At 46.3% G+C, this 16,211-nt stretch overlaps 1 protein-coding gene across 1 annotated transcript in view; it reads left to right on the plus strand.

Moving 5' to 3' along the window:
- Positions 1 to 12,183, plus strand: part of PLAC8L1 (PLAC8 like 1) — a 173,155-nt gene extending 160,972 nt beyond the window's left edge. The window contains exon 4 of the mRNA XM_069650000.1: positions 11,960 to 12,183. Coding sequence (XP_069506101.1) covers positions 11,960 to 12,103 — 144 coding nt within the window. The 3' untranslated portion in view covers positions 12,104 to 12,183. The remainder of the gene's footprint in view (positions 1 to 11,959) is intronic.
- The last annotated feature ends 4,028 nt before the right edge of the window (positions 12,184 to 16,211 follow it).

Here is a 16,211-nt window from a genome sequence, read left to right on the forward strand (position 1 = left end):
CCTCTTCCTTAATCTGCCTCTCTCCTCCCTTCAGCTTCTTCAACTAATTCAGAATTGGACCGCAAGACTTAACCTTGGCCTCAAGCACAGGGGCTGCATCTCTCCAGCCCTAAAAGCTCTCCACTGGCTCCCGGTGAATGCAAGGATCAAATGCAAGACCCTCTGGATCATCCGCAAGGCTTTCTGGTGCCTGGGACCATGCTACATTCAACTTTCTCTCACTAAATACCACCCTGCTAGAGTTCTTCAGTCCTCTAGCTTTAACTCTCTGCAGGTCAGACGTTTCTCCAAGTAGAGAGCGGGGATATATCTCTTTCTTCGTCAGGAGCTTCCCTCTGGAACGGCCTCCCTCCCCCTCTCCGACTTGAACTGTATCTACTTAAGTTCCGGAAGCTTCTTAGGACCTTCCCTTTCTCCTCCTCATTCCCTCTACCCTTTCCTTGCTAATTCCCCCCTGCTGATACGACTGGCTGCCTGGTCCGTCTTGAGTCATAAAGGGGCTAGGCCCTCCCTCAACCCGTCTGCCTCAGCACCCCACCCCTCCCACCCCCCTACCAGCACTTGCCTTCGGACACCCTTCCCTGATCAGACTATTGAGTCTGGTCCACCCGCCCTTACACTACTGACCGTTATCCCATCCCTCAGTGCACTTGCTCTCCAGGCTACACCTACCACTTGCCCTCTCGTGCCCCCTAGCACTTACCCAGGCCCTGGGGCCCCTTCTCTCATGCATGTCCCCTGTCCCTCCCCTTACCCTCTCCTCACCTTCCCTTTACCCTGACCTGCCCCTTCACCCCCTCTGCACTTCCTGTTTGTTACACTTGCACAATCCGAATGTCAAAAGGCCTAGTAGGACCATTAATTGTTGTTTTATCCTCCTCTGTTCCCTCTTCCCCTTTAGTCTTGTGGCACCTGGAAACACTTTCTGCTGTACAGGCGCCATTGCAAATGTTCAATAAATGAAAATAAAAAAAATAAAAAAATAAGGGTGAAATGGGCCTACCAGTCCCAATGCTCATTGAACAATTAATGCCCAGGGCAACATATCATGGAGGCAGACATCCCTACTGTGTGGGAGAAAGGACAATGTAGTTGGAGTAAGAGGAGTAGGAGAGACAAAGAAGTAAAAACCCGAGAATGTCCAGCCAAAAAGGCGACATTATAAGAGAAAGGCGAGCAGGAAATGGTTGAGCTAAGTAAGCCACACTGCAAGATAGTCAAGCTGGTAAGAAAGGCCAGAGTGAAGAGCTTGATGGGAGCCTTGAGCCCCCACCCCCCCAAGCTGACAGGAGCCAGATTGTGATAAGAGAGAGCAAGAGCGTAGTCTGCTGGAGGCTCTTGCCCAGTTACCACTGGTAATTGCAAAGTCCCCTGAGATAATACAAAATGTTTGCAACCTTGTGCTCCTCACCTGACATTGGCGTGGGCTCAAGCCCAAGAGTGCAACTCTTCCCTGGGGAGTTAAAGTCACTGCAGCCTGATGAGGACCTGTCAAGAGGGGCAGAACATCCTACCCAAGAGACTCTTAGAGCAAGAGAGGGAGACTGAAAGGCCTTGCCCTACTGTGTGGGTATCGTGGCTACAGAGTCCTAGAGGACCATGATTCACAGAAATGTGTGAATTGGTGTATGGACTGGTCACTGGACTAATGATGTGAGGTCCTCTTACGACCTTCGCTTGATTTGATTTATCCGACCATCCTGACACTTTTTCTGAAGGATCTCCCTTTCTGTTGGTACATTATTACTCTCGTTCCTCTAAGAGGTTCTCTCACCCTGCCCTGACCTCAGTGTTCATGTGTAAAGATAATCTAGGTTGGGCGAAGCAAATCCAGGGATAACAGACAGAAGGGGAGAACTACCACTACAGTGTTGGAGTGTGTACCTACAGCCTTCTGATTTAGAACTCATATGGATAGATCCTGCTGTCAGTGTTGAGGCATTCTTTGTTGCCTGAGATCCCAGGCTCTGCCACGTGGGCCCATTCTGTTTGTAGGATATCTCTTTCCCTACCAACCTCAGCCCTTTTGTTTAATCCCTCATTAAAGCTGCCAGGGTTCATTCACGATGTGTATGAGTGTTCTGTTCCTCCCTCCTCATGACAGCAAGCACATTTGCACACTGCATTTATCTTCAACATGAAGATGCAATCCCCCTAACTCCATCTGAAGTCCAAGGGCGCTGTCATACTGTTTAACTGTTCATGTTCAGCAGAGTGGCTGCACAATCTACTTGGAACTAGGTAGACCCCTATGGCTGACTAGACACTGTAAAACAATGCCGTATAATTATGTAAACCCACCTCCTATGCACAATCTCCCATGAAAACGTACACCCTTCTATAGCCTGCCAAGTAAGTATACATGGTAACCTCTGCAAACAGCTGAGAGGCACATCTTCCTTTTTGGACCATTTCCTTGAGGTCTTTAACTGGTCTATGGGCTTTTTACTGTTTGTAAATATTTAGAGACCCCCTAAAGGGGCGGCCTGCAAGTCCTTGGTGAATGGGAAAGAAATGGTAATCCTCTGGGCTGACATTTCAAGGGAATTCACCTTTGCTGTCTGATTCAACTCCAAGTGCAATAATATTTCTTCAGCTCTTTAAAAATCTATTGGCATCTCCTAACTACTTAACTAATTTACCCTAAACGATTCATAATCTACATTATTATATTTATAGATGCCATGTTGATAATCCAGCTCCTAAGTACTCTCATTAATTAAACATTCCAAATATAGGGTTAAACTTCCTTACACACCCAACTCCAGATTTATTCTAAACTCTAAGAGTACACTCAAGTATAAAAAGATGTCTTATAACCAGGGTCGGACTGGGACAAGAAATAGGCCCAGTCACCCAAAAAAAAAGTGGCCCACCCGTCGCCTCACGACCCTTGATCTCTGATGACATCACCGGAAGTGATGTTATTTGACCCCGCCCCAAAGTGACAGCACAGGAGGTCGATGGAACACAACCTTTCACCAAGTGACAAAAAAGGAAGTGGCATCAAATGGCATTGTTCCTAAGCAGTCTACGAAAAATATGGTTATGATTTCACTAATGTGATCTACATTTCGTAGAGGAATGGATCACCATATGTATCATTAATATCTGTGTGTATAGATCCACATTGACAAATCACTGTGAATGCAAGCAGACGTCCAAGGCCAAATGATAATATATTACTGTATAGCACTTACGCTTAAGCTCTTTTTTATAGAACAAATATACATACAATATCACCCAACCTGTGTTGGTACTCATTTATCGACCTAAGAAGGATGAAAGGCTTTTTCAATTTCTTTTTTCTAAACCAGCCCAGGCATGGCATGGCGTCCCACTCCTCAGGGACGATTTCGGCCTGGCCAAGGGCCGACATGCCGAGGTGCCAATCCGACCCTGCTTACAACACCACACTCATCCACGCAGACCCTATACTAGAGTCTATATGTACCGAAGAATTCAATTGCACACCGTCATGTGTAAGTGACCCTAACACTCTAGTGCCGACCCGGCTATTTGGACCTCTGTTGGGAGTTCCAGACACCTGGGTCAGGCTCAGCCTAAGCACACCACATTCATGACCTCCAGTTGTTCGCCAGTCACGGAGAATGGTCTTGGATTGTTTTGAAGAACCATGGTCCTTGGAGCCGAAGTTGGGCGCTCTCAGGAGTCCAGCCTCTTCCTGTTTCCCTGCTTCAGCTGTTTGTAGAGCACAGCAGATAGCAAGATCCTCCAGCAGTCACCCAGAACCTGAAATTGTCTTGTATCACTCATCACACAAGGCACAGTATGTGATATCTGATTGGCAAATGTAAATTGCATAGTGTGTGCAGTATTTGCTGCTCACAAACACAATTTGCAAGATGGAAAATGGCTAGTTCAGATTCAATCAACTAACATGATTGGCCCATCATTCCTGGTTCATGATATGCTCGCCTGTTGCATATTGAGAGACATACCTCTGATGAGATGCTATTGGATATTAGTACCCCACGAGAGACAATCAGATTGTTACAATCGATCAGATTGGCCCTCACCGGGTCATTACCAGCCCCACAAAGATGTACCTGGTAACCGTTCCCCTGCGCCGTGTGCATCGCTGATTGCTCCTGACCTGCGGCCGGACGATATGAAAAGGGAGAATGGACTACCTGTAGTATCTTCGCTCCATTCCATTGCGGTCATTTTCATTGTTTACTTAAAAAATATATCTTTATCATGGCTGCCATGGAAAAGAAAAATGGACTAGCTGTTGTCTAGTCTAATGAAAAGCATCTCACTCATGCGTCGGAGCAGGGAGGTAATCATCTTAATAGCGTGCTGATGCTTTTGCATCAGCACCCTTTTGTTTTTAAATGCACCCCACTGCTGTGGGCGCATTTAATAACAATAGGGTGCTGCCGCGCATTCCCCCACTGTCACTCTAGAAAAATGGATACTTCTCATGATTGACGGCAAACGTATTTTGGTGGCCGAAGGCCAACCGTCTCATGTACGAAACGATAGAAATACAGGTTTCCGAGTCTTACCAATGAACGGCCATTTTGATGTAACAAGGATCGCCATTTTGTTTTCTAACAATTGCTCATTGCTTTCTTTTCACATTGCTTCGCAGCACATTTTCTGCTTACACTGCTCGACTGTTAACATTGTTGTCTGAACGTGAAAGGACAAGGCCGCAGGGCCGCGGGCTAATAAGAGTTTGTTGAAACACAACGTAGGCAGCGCTGGGGAGGAATGCTCGGTTCCCTCCCGAATGTAGCCTTGAAGAAGAGCTGCAGGGCATTAAATCATTTCACAGCTGCCAGCCAGTCTCGTTATATGGTAGAATATGTTAGAATAAAGCAGCTAAAGGCTTGAATTAAGCTCTTCTTGCGGCCCCCCCTTTTCCAAGCCCTGTAGAACGGGTCGGCTCCCAGGACATGAATAGCACCTCATAGATAGCAAGGTCTGGAATGGAACTCTTCCCCCGTATGTAGCTCGCTTACAAGAACAGAAGCACTGTGTTCTGTTCAACAAAGAAAAGATGTCTCCGCACTTGCAAGGTTGCATATTGTTACTAGAATAGATATTTGAAGGTGCCATATTCATTGAAAGTGTCCATCATCAAACTGAGTTCAAAGAAACCCAATAAAGGGGGGTGTTAAACATGTCACAGCTGATTGTATGATATGCATTTTGTATATATGTAACTGATGTACGTAATTCGCGCTCTTGCGTCCCTCGAGGTCTAGAGATACACGCTGCGGGGCGTGAGACCGAGTTGGCCAACTGAGACTATTTGCTTTGCAATAAACCCCAGCTTTGGGAATACAACCTCGTGTCTGGCGTATCTATCGTGTGTGGTGACTTGCCTTGTTTCCATAGACGTGAGGGACCCCTAGGGGCCCCTTTCAAGATGGCGCCCGAATAGGGACCCTCCCCCACTTGTTCCATCGTGTACGTTGTAATTGAGTAAATGCGGAGAACGACGAGGATGGGACGATCGAGCCGGGATCAAGAGGTGTTCGGGGCACCCTGTAGAAGTGATGAGAGATTCCTTTGCAGATCTGCACACATCTGATCCCTGATCCACGTATCTGGCTAGAGAACAAGGAGGCGAGGGTCCCGAAACGAAGCAGAAGCCAAGAAACGCAGACAAGACGTCATTGGTTGCGTCAGTATACAGATGAATTGTGTCCTCGAGGACAAATTGATTTATCAGGCGAGTCATACCCAGATTCAAAGTAATCCGGATATTGGTTGAGAGTTGACTTTGCAAAATAAAACGCCCTAGGTAAGGTTGATTAACCAGGGGGAAGGTTGAAACATGCCTGGGGTATTGTCCACCCTAGCAGGGTTTTTCCGCTTGGTAGACAATCTTTGGAAGATGGCCAAATTGCACCAGTTGTAATGAGACCCTTTGTGTGGAATTCATGGAAGACCACCACAATAATGTAACTGGACTATATGGCTCGTCATCTCTCTCTGTTTTGCTGCAAGTCATGCTTGGTGGCAGGATGTGGCTGACAAGATCAACCCAGAAGAGGGTGAGCATTATACTGAAGCCAGAAAGTGGTGGCAGACGGCAGAGAAGCTGGCACAGAAAGCTCAACCCATTGTTGCTTTACGCTCAGCGCTATCTCTGCAAGCACATTTTCTGTGCGGGTGGTCACACATAGGCTATTTTCTTGTGTGGGAATCAGGTTAACTTTGCCTGATCCTACAAAGCAGAAATGCTTTGTGACCTGGCCCCAATATGTTTCAGTTAAAAAAGGAATACTACAATTCAATTTCCCATTGTTTAAAACTGTTAAAATGACCTGTGCTATTTACATTTTGTTTCATATTTACAAATGGTTCGTAAGGAGAGAGGGGCACAACCCGTTTGCGTGTTGTCTAAGGACCAGTTGACCTTGTATTCTATGGCATGACAGTAGGCTTCATATTATGCATTACAATCTTTACTCTGACACCACAGCAGCAAAGAAAAAAACTTTTACAAACAAAAAAGTTTCAATAACAGAACTAAATAGAGTTCAATGTCAATGCAAGGGGGATTCCCCAATCCATCATGGAGGACAGGTCATGCCCTGCAGGGGCCCTATGAGCAGGGACCCTCCTCTATATATGTCATTTACTCTAAATCCAACTCCTCTTTTTTTGCTGCTGACACCACAGCTAAGTCACTCCTTTTAGTTGTGCCTTGCATGCTAGTCAGTAGTTGGCATATGAATTGTGTATCATATATTATATGCTGTAGAGGGCAGTGTTTACTTTATAGTAATGCTTTATTGCTTTCACCTTGGGAAATATGTTTCCTTATTTTAAGTTTATTCTTGTATTTGTAGCGTGGTTCTTTCCGTTTATGAAGCGAGCATTTCGCTTCTAATGAAACCTTTTTTCTTTTTCTTTTCGGTTTACCCAACGCGCGCGGGCCTGTCTGAATCTTTAGCTTCAGACCCGTCACGCATGGGTTTGGTGCGCCTAGCAGCGCTGGGCTGTGTGTTTATTTTTATAAATAAGTTGAAAGCTGTGGAGCGCGGGTCTTTCGAAGCCTTGGCTCCAGACCTCACGCGTACAGGCTTTTGTTTGTGCTTCCCTATGTCGCGCGCTGCCCTTTTAGAAGCTTTTGCTTCAGGCCCGATGCGCGGCGGGAAGTCTAGTAATTATGGCACATTTGTCGGTTAACAGCCGACCGGCCCCTCCCTCCCCAGACAGCTTGCGCGCGGGCGTTGAAAGCTTTGCTTTAATCCTGACGCGGGGTGGGGGAGCTAGAGGTGGGAGCTTCTCTACTTATGCGCTGCCCCAGGTCCGTGGGTAGTGATGAGCAGCGCTCTGATACCTGCGGGTTCGTAGCGCTATAGAAATGCTAAATTATTAAAATTATACCGAATGAGGTACAAGAGAGTTTTTCCCTTTCAAGGAAGCCTTATGGGAAAAGTGCATGTTTTCCACATATGGGCCACCAACTTTAATCCCCACGCGCGCCCTGGCAACAGCTTTGCTTAGGGGCTGCGCAGGTGAGGGGACCGCCATGTATTATCCATCTCCCTCATACATTTTAGAAATACATTTTAGAAATAAATTATAAAAAATACAAAGTGTCTCTTTCACTATTTTGGCAATACAGGTATATTGAGCCGGAATTTTCGGCACAGGTATTATGAGTGCCGAAGCCTGCTCGGCTTCAGGTTTCGCCTGAGTTTCAATGCAAGGTTTTCCCTAGTGTGCTGCTGGTTTCCACACCCTGCTAGAGTGAGCAGCTTGAGGTGCGCTTTCTCAGCGTATTCTTCTGTTATAGCAACAGTTAAGCTGTGTGTGAAGCATTAACGCTTTCCTGTTGTAAAAAATTACTTTGTATTTATTTTTCTCATTTTTTATCCTTCAAAGAAAAGACAGGGGTTGGTGGAGGAGGTCGTTAACAGACCTATAGGGGACTTTGGCCTTTCTATCCAGCCATCATTCAGACCGCAATCCTGCGCTGGCCTCATATTTCATGTCCCATTATGAAAAATGTCTTGTTAGTTACCCCCTTTTTTCCATTTGGTATGTTCAGGACAAACTCAGTCCGTCTACTCCCCTTAGGCTTTTCTCCTCCCCTAGAAGGGGTCAGGTATGACGGTTAAGATGAGTACCCACAGTTCCGGTCTGTTCCTCATAGCCTGTTTGCTTATTATATCTCCGCTACTGCTCATAGTCCTTGTTTCTGCGACAGATAATTTTGAGGACCCTACTTGCCTTCATAAAGGCGCTAAAGAACTTAGCCTTCTTTCCCTCATCAAAGGGACGGTCCTGGGAGGCAGTGCCATCCTCTTGTTTGGTGAGCTAACCCTCTCGACATTGATCGGACAGTCCTTGGTATCCTTCTTTTCTCTAGGGGAAAAAGGGAAGGACCCTACGAAGGAAGAGTGGTAGCTGTGGGTTTAGGTCATATAACCCAGTTTGCTCAACTGGCTAAAGAGGGAAGTAACCTCTATTTTCCCTATTTGATGTGCAAGTACTGTGGTACTTGATTGAGATCTGTTTGCCTGCTTGGCAATGCCAACGCCTCCGTCCTTACAGAGTGGCGTAAATACCCCTCATGTGAGGAAGGATGGCTCAAGGGCAATGCATTCCTCTGGGAGGTAAAACAATACAGTGCATCCAGGTTTGGATTAAAATACTAGCACTTGAAAATGTGCGGATCATGAGGGGCTGGATTATAAGAGCGATTTGCCTCCTCGGCATCGATAAACACCTTTATGGCCATAGGATGACGTAAGCCCTTTCCCGTGTGACTTCATCCCAAATTGTTATTGGACAGGTGGCTTTTATTAAGATCTTTTCCCCTCAGGAGACTAGAGCCCGCTCCTTTGGGTGTTTTTTCCTAAGTCTCTACCTATCCGGGAAAAGGCGCATCAAGAGATGCGCACAGTTACTCCTCTGCTCGAGGGGCTTGAGCACATTTTTTTGCTGTGCCGACAGAGGTCCTGCTAGACCTAGGGTATCTTCTGTAATGCCTCAGGTGTTCACCAGGTTTTTTCTTAGAAGGTATTCACCTCAAACCCATGGGGGTTGCTGTAGGTTAATGAGGATCCAATTTGCGTACTTCCTCTGTCAGTTTTTCCCTTGCCTCCTTCCCCAGTGGTCACTAAGGCAAGCAGAATTTGTTAGTATGGGGGTCAGTGACCTCATTTTTGGGAGGGGCAGTGGTACCAGCATCCATCACGGTTTCTCAATTGTGAATGAGATAACTCTGCTCCCACTAATTGGGGTGGGGGTATGGGGTACGCCCAATAATTATCTTGCAACTTTTAACATCTATTTGTGGCATCTTTAAAATGGAAGAGTTTATTATGCTCATTGGTTCCTGTCTCCTGGCGGATGGTATGATCATGTTAGACCTCAAGGATGAGTGCTGGGTGGTTCCTGTTTTTCCTCCTCATCAGGAGTTTCCTCTTCAGTTTCACTGATGGGCTTGCGCTTATCAATGTCCCTCCCTTTCGGTTTGGCCTTTCCCATCAGCCCCCTGGTGCTTTACCAAGTTAATAAAGCTGGTGATAACTCACCTCAGTTCCAAGGGGTTCTGGATAATATTTTTTCTTTGATACAGTTAGAGGTGTCCCTTCTACGATACGATCATGGGGTTTGTTTCTTTGTTATAAGTGCACGAGATTAAAGCTCTGCATCTTCATCCTTCAGGATGATAGATCCTACTTAGTAAGGAAGTATCCGTCTTCTCCCCTTTAAAGCTTGAAAGGCAGGTTCTCCCTCAGTTAGCTAACCTGGATGGGCAGAAGGCCAGTTCCTTCCGTGTCATTGTTCCAAACATCTTCGCGAGAATCTGTCTTTCTCGCATTTAGGTCAGCCTTTTGGAGTTGTTAGCGAACTCGGTTGCAGTCAAGAGCCTTTCTCTAAGATCAATGCCAGATATCTCCAAGACAGGAGCAACATAATGTTAGTCAGGACTCTCTCTTTGCCACGATCTTGTACTTTTGGAATTCCTATTGAGTGGTCTCTTTTTCCCTTGTGAGAATGTTGATCCTAGTGCACTGTCTGCAGACTGTTTCCTCCGGGATTGCTCAGTTCCTTTTGGTGTGTATTTTCCTCCTTTGCCATGAAAGCAAGAGTTTTGAGTTCGGCTGCGCAAGCAGACGACAAAGCTAGTGTTGGTCTTCTCGGGGGTGGTTCCCAGCCCTATAGGATTTTACAGTGCATATTTTCTAGTATCGTCCCTCTCCACCCGTGGCCTATCTCTGCCCTAACAGTTTTCTCTTATGAATGGATCCTTCAAGGGGTCCTCTCTCTTATTCATTAGAATATTTTTCATCTCTTCCTGGGGCTTCCGAGGTTTTTCACAGTACTATATCTGTCATCAAGGACTTCGGGACAGCCTTTAATAAGTCTGTTTTCTTTTAGCTTGCAACTGCTCGGTGGGTAGGTATGTGACTCAATTTTTCACTTCCGTTTCTCCCTTATAGTAGAGATAGGTAGTTTCTGGTGGAGCTGTTTACAAAGGGTAACATTACATGTCGATGATTGCATTTAACTGCTATTATCTCAGCGAGACATGGTGTCGCTAAGGGTGAAAACAGTGGTTTGGCAGTACTTGGTGTGCAGGACCTTCAAGTCCATTGGCATTGGGGTTCCACCTTAGCTAGGTTTTTTCTTATAGGCAACGTTTACATCGTATTGGATTAGCGCATCTTTGTCTTTCCAAGGAAGGATTGTTTGTGCTACAACTGTTTTTCAAAGTTATCCATGTGGTTTTTTCTTTCCTGTTAAGGCGTGCTTCCGGTACCAGTCCTTTAGATATGGATAGTTGAATGTTTTCTCCTGGGGGGTGGGGGAGATCACTTTCTTTATTGCCAGAAGGGGTAAGCGTAGGGTTTCCTCCATCTATTATCCAGGTTTCCAGGACATTTTTTAATGTATGAGTTATTAAGTGTTTTAAGATGCTTAAGTTGGAATTATACTCCTAATACCTCTCAGCTGCTATTACTGTGGGAACACTATTGCGGGGTCACTTGCCCCTTGGACCAAATGGATTAAGTAGGTTATGCGGAAAGAGGGAGTTAATTACTCCTTTGGTTCTTCAGTTGAAGATGCTATAGTGTTTAGGACGTTCTCCTTGGGTGGTGGGGGGGGGGTTATCAAAGCAGATGATTGGTCAAGGGAATAATAATTGGAATAATTTTATTTTATCACAAGTGTATTGATCATATTGGGGTTATTGGGATGCAAGGGCTTTGAATTTGCATAATATGAAGCCTCCATTCATGCCATAGAATGGAAAATCCCCCTCACTAACGTGACAGGGGTTTAGATTCTATTAAAGACAGGAGGTGAGTATTATCACACCCACCCTCCCTTAGTTTTCTGTTTCTTATTCCACCCACCCAGTTCTGTTTCATAGTGTTTCAGCTTTCGGGTGAGAGGTCCTATCCAGAAGAGCTTCGTCATAGCTTCAGGATGCGGAGAGGTTGAGATCCCTCCAGTTACGATGGCTCCTTTCTCCGCGCTACGCAGTTGAATCGTTACAATGGGCGTCTGGTGCAAGACAACTGCAGAAAGAGGAGTTGGGTTTAGAGTAAAGGACATATATAGAGGAGGGTCCCTGCTCATTGGTCCCCTGCAGGGCATGACCTGTCCTCCATGATGGATTGGGGAGTCCCTCTTGCATTGACATTGAACTCTATTTAGTTCTGTTATTGAAACTTTTTTGTTTGTAAAAGTTTTTTCTTTGCTGCTGTGGTTTCAGAGTAAAGATTGTAATGCATAATACTGGCCTCCTGTCTTTAACAGAATCTAAACCCCCTGTCACATTGGTGAGGGGGATTTTCCATTCCAGGCAGAGTGTATGTAATGATCCCCTTTTATTAATTGCTCAGCTGCTTAATTTCAGAGCCTTCTTAGAAGATATGATAAACAGAAGCCTACGCATATAGAAAGTTAGCACGATGGACGTGTCACATGGCCTTGTTTTTCTCCTCAGGGTACACTGTGTGAGGACTGGACAGTCGTTTTCTGCTGCTGGTCGTGTGCTGTGTGCCAAATGGCTCGGGAGCTGCCCCAAAGAACCGCGACTCGGGTCTACCAGGCGGAATCCACACCTTTCGTCAAGGACCCAACAGCTTAATTAAGATGGCCAACGTACAGCTATAGAGAACTTCATTGAAAGAATTTGCTTTTATGATGAAATAAAAAAGTATTTTATGTAGCTCGGATGCCTTTATTGATTGGACGGGAGAGAATGTGTAGGGGGTTCGCCTTCTAAAGCAGGGGTGCGGTGGTCAAAGCCAACTAAAATAATAACAATAAAAGTGCGACCAGGAATAGCAGACACAAACATTGAGCAGTGATCAAAGAGTACGAAAAGAAGTAGTGTGACTATGTTCCCTACTGGCCTGCCCCACCTCCCGACAAACCCCTATGCAACACCCTGTCCCTGCTATTTAAGGGAATGCTCAGTGCAGTGCACTGACCGTTTCAACTTCTTCCTACAATTTTATTTTAAAACAAAACCATTAAGTAAAACTGTTGTGGGGGCGGGGGCTGCTCAAAGGCACACTCCTCTCATTGGACGAGAGCGTCCGGGGAAGGGAAGGGGGAGGAAATGGGTGTGTGAAAAGCATTCACGCCCCATTCGCGCTAGAAGAGTCGTGCCGGGCCCGATTTCGGGATTTCCAAATCGGGTCCCGATGAAAACCGCGACGTCTGGTCACCCTAGATGTTGAATGATTATCGAGCACATCCAAGTTAACTGCAATATTGCCTTTCACTGTGAGTGTTTTATGAGTCCATTCGTCCATATGTGAGAAACAACCTAGGAATACTTGGCTATGGAAAAAAGAATCCTCAGTGATCTGCAACCTGCGGCTCTCCTGATGTTTTTGGACTACAACTCCTATGATCCTTCACCATTGACTATTATGACTAGGGTTGATGGGTGTTGAAGTCCAAAACATCTGGAGAGACCCCTTGCTATGCTACCTGACTGTTGCATCTTTTCTTTCCGTTTTTTGTTGTTCTGTCCTGTGGGCGCCCTGAGGCCTTTGTGTTAGTGGCGCAGTATAAGAAATCTATAGATAGAGAGATAGATGCTCTACAGGACTCTGCACCCGGCAGCTGTCCAGATGTTTTGGGCTACGACACCCAAGGTCCTTCACCATTGACTATGTTGGCTAGTGCTGATGTGAGTTGTAGTACAAAACATCTGGTGAGCCAAAGGTTGTGAACCCCTGTGTAAAATATGAACGGAAGTTAGCTATTATACAGTCATTCTAAATTCGTTTTTTTAAACTACAGGGTTGCCATTGTTGTAGGTCTATTGTTATCATTAAGGCCATATTACACTAGTTTGAGCACCAACTTTTACTCACAAAAATACCACTTGCTTATAGCAGGTGCTATGTGTATGAGTAAATGCGGTGACTCACACAGGAGGGCCAAACTAGCCAGACTAACTCCTAGAACAAACCACACACGGAAGAAACTAGCAAATAAGGGGCGAGGACAGCAAATAAACCACACATCCAATAGTCTCACTTTTCCAGCAACGCGCTAGGCTTGTAGTAGTAGCACTCGCAACAAGCAGAGAGTAGCAAGCAGGAGCACTGGTGAGCAGGAGGTGGAAAGCAGCTGGGACTCAAGGACCCAAGGGTCCAAGAATTTGCTGTTACGACGGACAACCCAAACTATTAAACTACCAGACCAGTTTACCAAGAATGCTCAATTTACTTCATCCACGGTACCATAGTTCTAACTGGCCACCAATGATGTGAAGAAAACAAGTAGGCACACAACCTTGAACCTTAGCCTTGAAAGGCTTTTTTGCTGCTCTTTTTGTTGCGGGTGCAAAGGGCGTCGAAACTATTGCTGGGCCGTTGGGTTGCTCTGTTGGCGGCACGGTGGTAGTGAGGAGTTGCCGCTGCAGTTGGGAGACCTGTTGTGAGAGGAAATCAGTGATATATTGAATGAGTAGCATGAGTGACAGGCGATAGGCGGCAAGCAGTAAGCTGCATGGAAAGCCATTGATTGATTGCCACTTGTAGTCCCTACGCAGTTTTTATGATCTTAGCTTTACCTTGGTCCTCGCTGTCTCACTACAATATGATGGCATCAGTGCATTGTATCGGTGCCTCATTGCTCCCATTCCAGTTTGGAATTCTGCTGGGGCTCCTGTTATAACTAACATTTCTATTGCTTTCTATTGCTTTGAAGTCTGGGGCTCGAACCCTTGAAGCTCTGCATGGGGACTTTCGTGGCGAGCATTGCATTGCCCGACAGTAGGCAGTAGCTCAGGTTCTCATAGCTTGCAACGTTAAAGCCTCTAAATGTTTCATTGATACTTGGACCAGCAGTGGAAGTGCAGCGTAGTACAATGGCCAGGGGGCGGGGAGCTCAGACTCTGGTCTACCCTTGAGCTGTTGAGCGTTCACCCGGGGCATGAGGTCTGCACAAAGGACTTGGTTCAACAATTATCTCTCACGAGAGACAGTCCACCAACTGGCTTTCCATTAACGATCGAATTAAGTTTAAAGCACTTAATCTTACCCACAAATGTCTCAATAACAAGGCCCCACTTTACCTTGACAATAGATTCACTAAATATACCTCAGAACGACCCATCAGAAAGGCGCAGAATCCCTAATTTCAAACTCCAAAAAACTGGAGGCGCTAGCTTTCCAGTCATGGCGGCCAAACTATGGAACTTTATCCCTGATTCCTTAAAAGCTACATCTCCCTTCCACTCCTTTAAGACCAATGTCAAACGGTGGTTGCACTCCCGCGACCTGTGACCGCATTTGCCCAATGAACCTAATCTTTACTAGAACATGTCTACAAGATAATTGTAATTAATGTATCTTATGTACATATATGTATGCTAATGTATGCTGCGTCTATATTCTGTAACCTGTGAAATATGTACTCCTTGTGCCAGAGCTCTCATACAGCCCCATGCCACGAGTGAGTAGGCATCACGTCGAGGCCCCATTCCTTAGATTCTGGGGCTTGTAATAGTCTTCACCCATCAGAAAGCCAGTACTGCAGGTCACAGAACGCAAGGCAAGCATAGGACAGGCTATCCCATTCAGGCATGTCATGGGGCGATCTCACATCCATGCATGTGGACATTATGACACACAAGCACTTGCAAATACCTGGAATCTTGTGTGGCACATAGGATCTGTCGCCATAAGCAAAACGACCACCATACATGTTCCAGTGGGCTTCACACACGAGCCGTGCCCCCACTACCTGACACATCCATGAGTCTCCCCTGTCCTGCGAGCACAGAAGAGGAGAAGGGCTACAGCCAATGAAATGCAGGTTTCATGACCATTGCTTCAAAACGAGTTTCCATGCAGTACCCACTCTGAAGTACACGAATGGCGACCATAAACCTCCCCTCTATCCACCAGGAGTTGCTGGATACCCCTTTTGCCCTTGGCTCGTGGCTCCGGTGCAGGTCCAGCGAACCCCAGGCAGAACAGCTGCACTGATGCCTGCACCTGCACTGCAGTCCCACTGAGTGGGCTCCTGAAGAAACGCTTCCGGTGTCTACACATGTCTGCCAGCGAGTTCATGTACTGACTGGAGAGGGTCTGCTTTGTCGTGGCCATATGCTGCGGCATTTTGCACAGTGTAGCCTGTCTAGGGGAGGGTTGGTCCAAAGGACCCCCCCCCATGGCCTGCATCTCCACCCCAGGTGAGGGCCATGGCTCATCGGGCGTCCCCTCCTTACCACCAGGGCCCAGGTGGTGGATGGCTCACCTGCTGAAGACATTGCCCGCACGTATTAAATTTAGCTAGGCCTCAGAAACCATTTTGTCTACTAAAAATGGTGTGAGCTCAGCGCACTGTAGCGCGGCCCCCACCTTCAGAAAGTTTCAGTCCTCCTTGTCTCCGCAGCACCATGGTAGATCCGCTGCAAGCCCATTCCCACGAACAAGACGGGCATGATCTAGCATAATACATTAACATTGTAACAGTTCACCTTCCGCAGTGTATCACTGCTCCCACAATGACCCGGTCAGCAAGGCCTGGGCGATGGGAAGATCTGTAGAATGGTCATATGCTGAAAGCAGACAGGTACCCAAATATGAATGTACGAAACCACTTTTAACACATGTATCCTCTCCATACAACCACTCTTACTAAAGAAACCTGTGAAATTGTGTAATTATCGTACATGACACCAGCCGTGAAGAACCCGCACCCCTGCAGTGGTGTGCAAATGATAA

Source organism: Ambystoma mexicanum, chromosome 3p, assembly GCF_040938575.1.
Source record: "Ambystoma mexicanum isolate Mex_15411 chromosome 3p, UKY_AmexF1_1, whole genome shotgun sequence".
In the NCBI taxonomy this organism is placed as follows: domain Eukaryota; kingdom Metazoa; phylum Chordata; class Amphibia; order Caudata; family Ambystomatidae; genus Ambystoma; species Ambystoma mexicanum.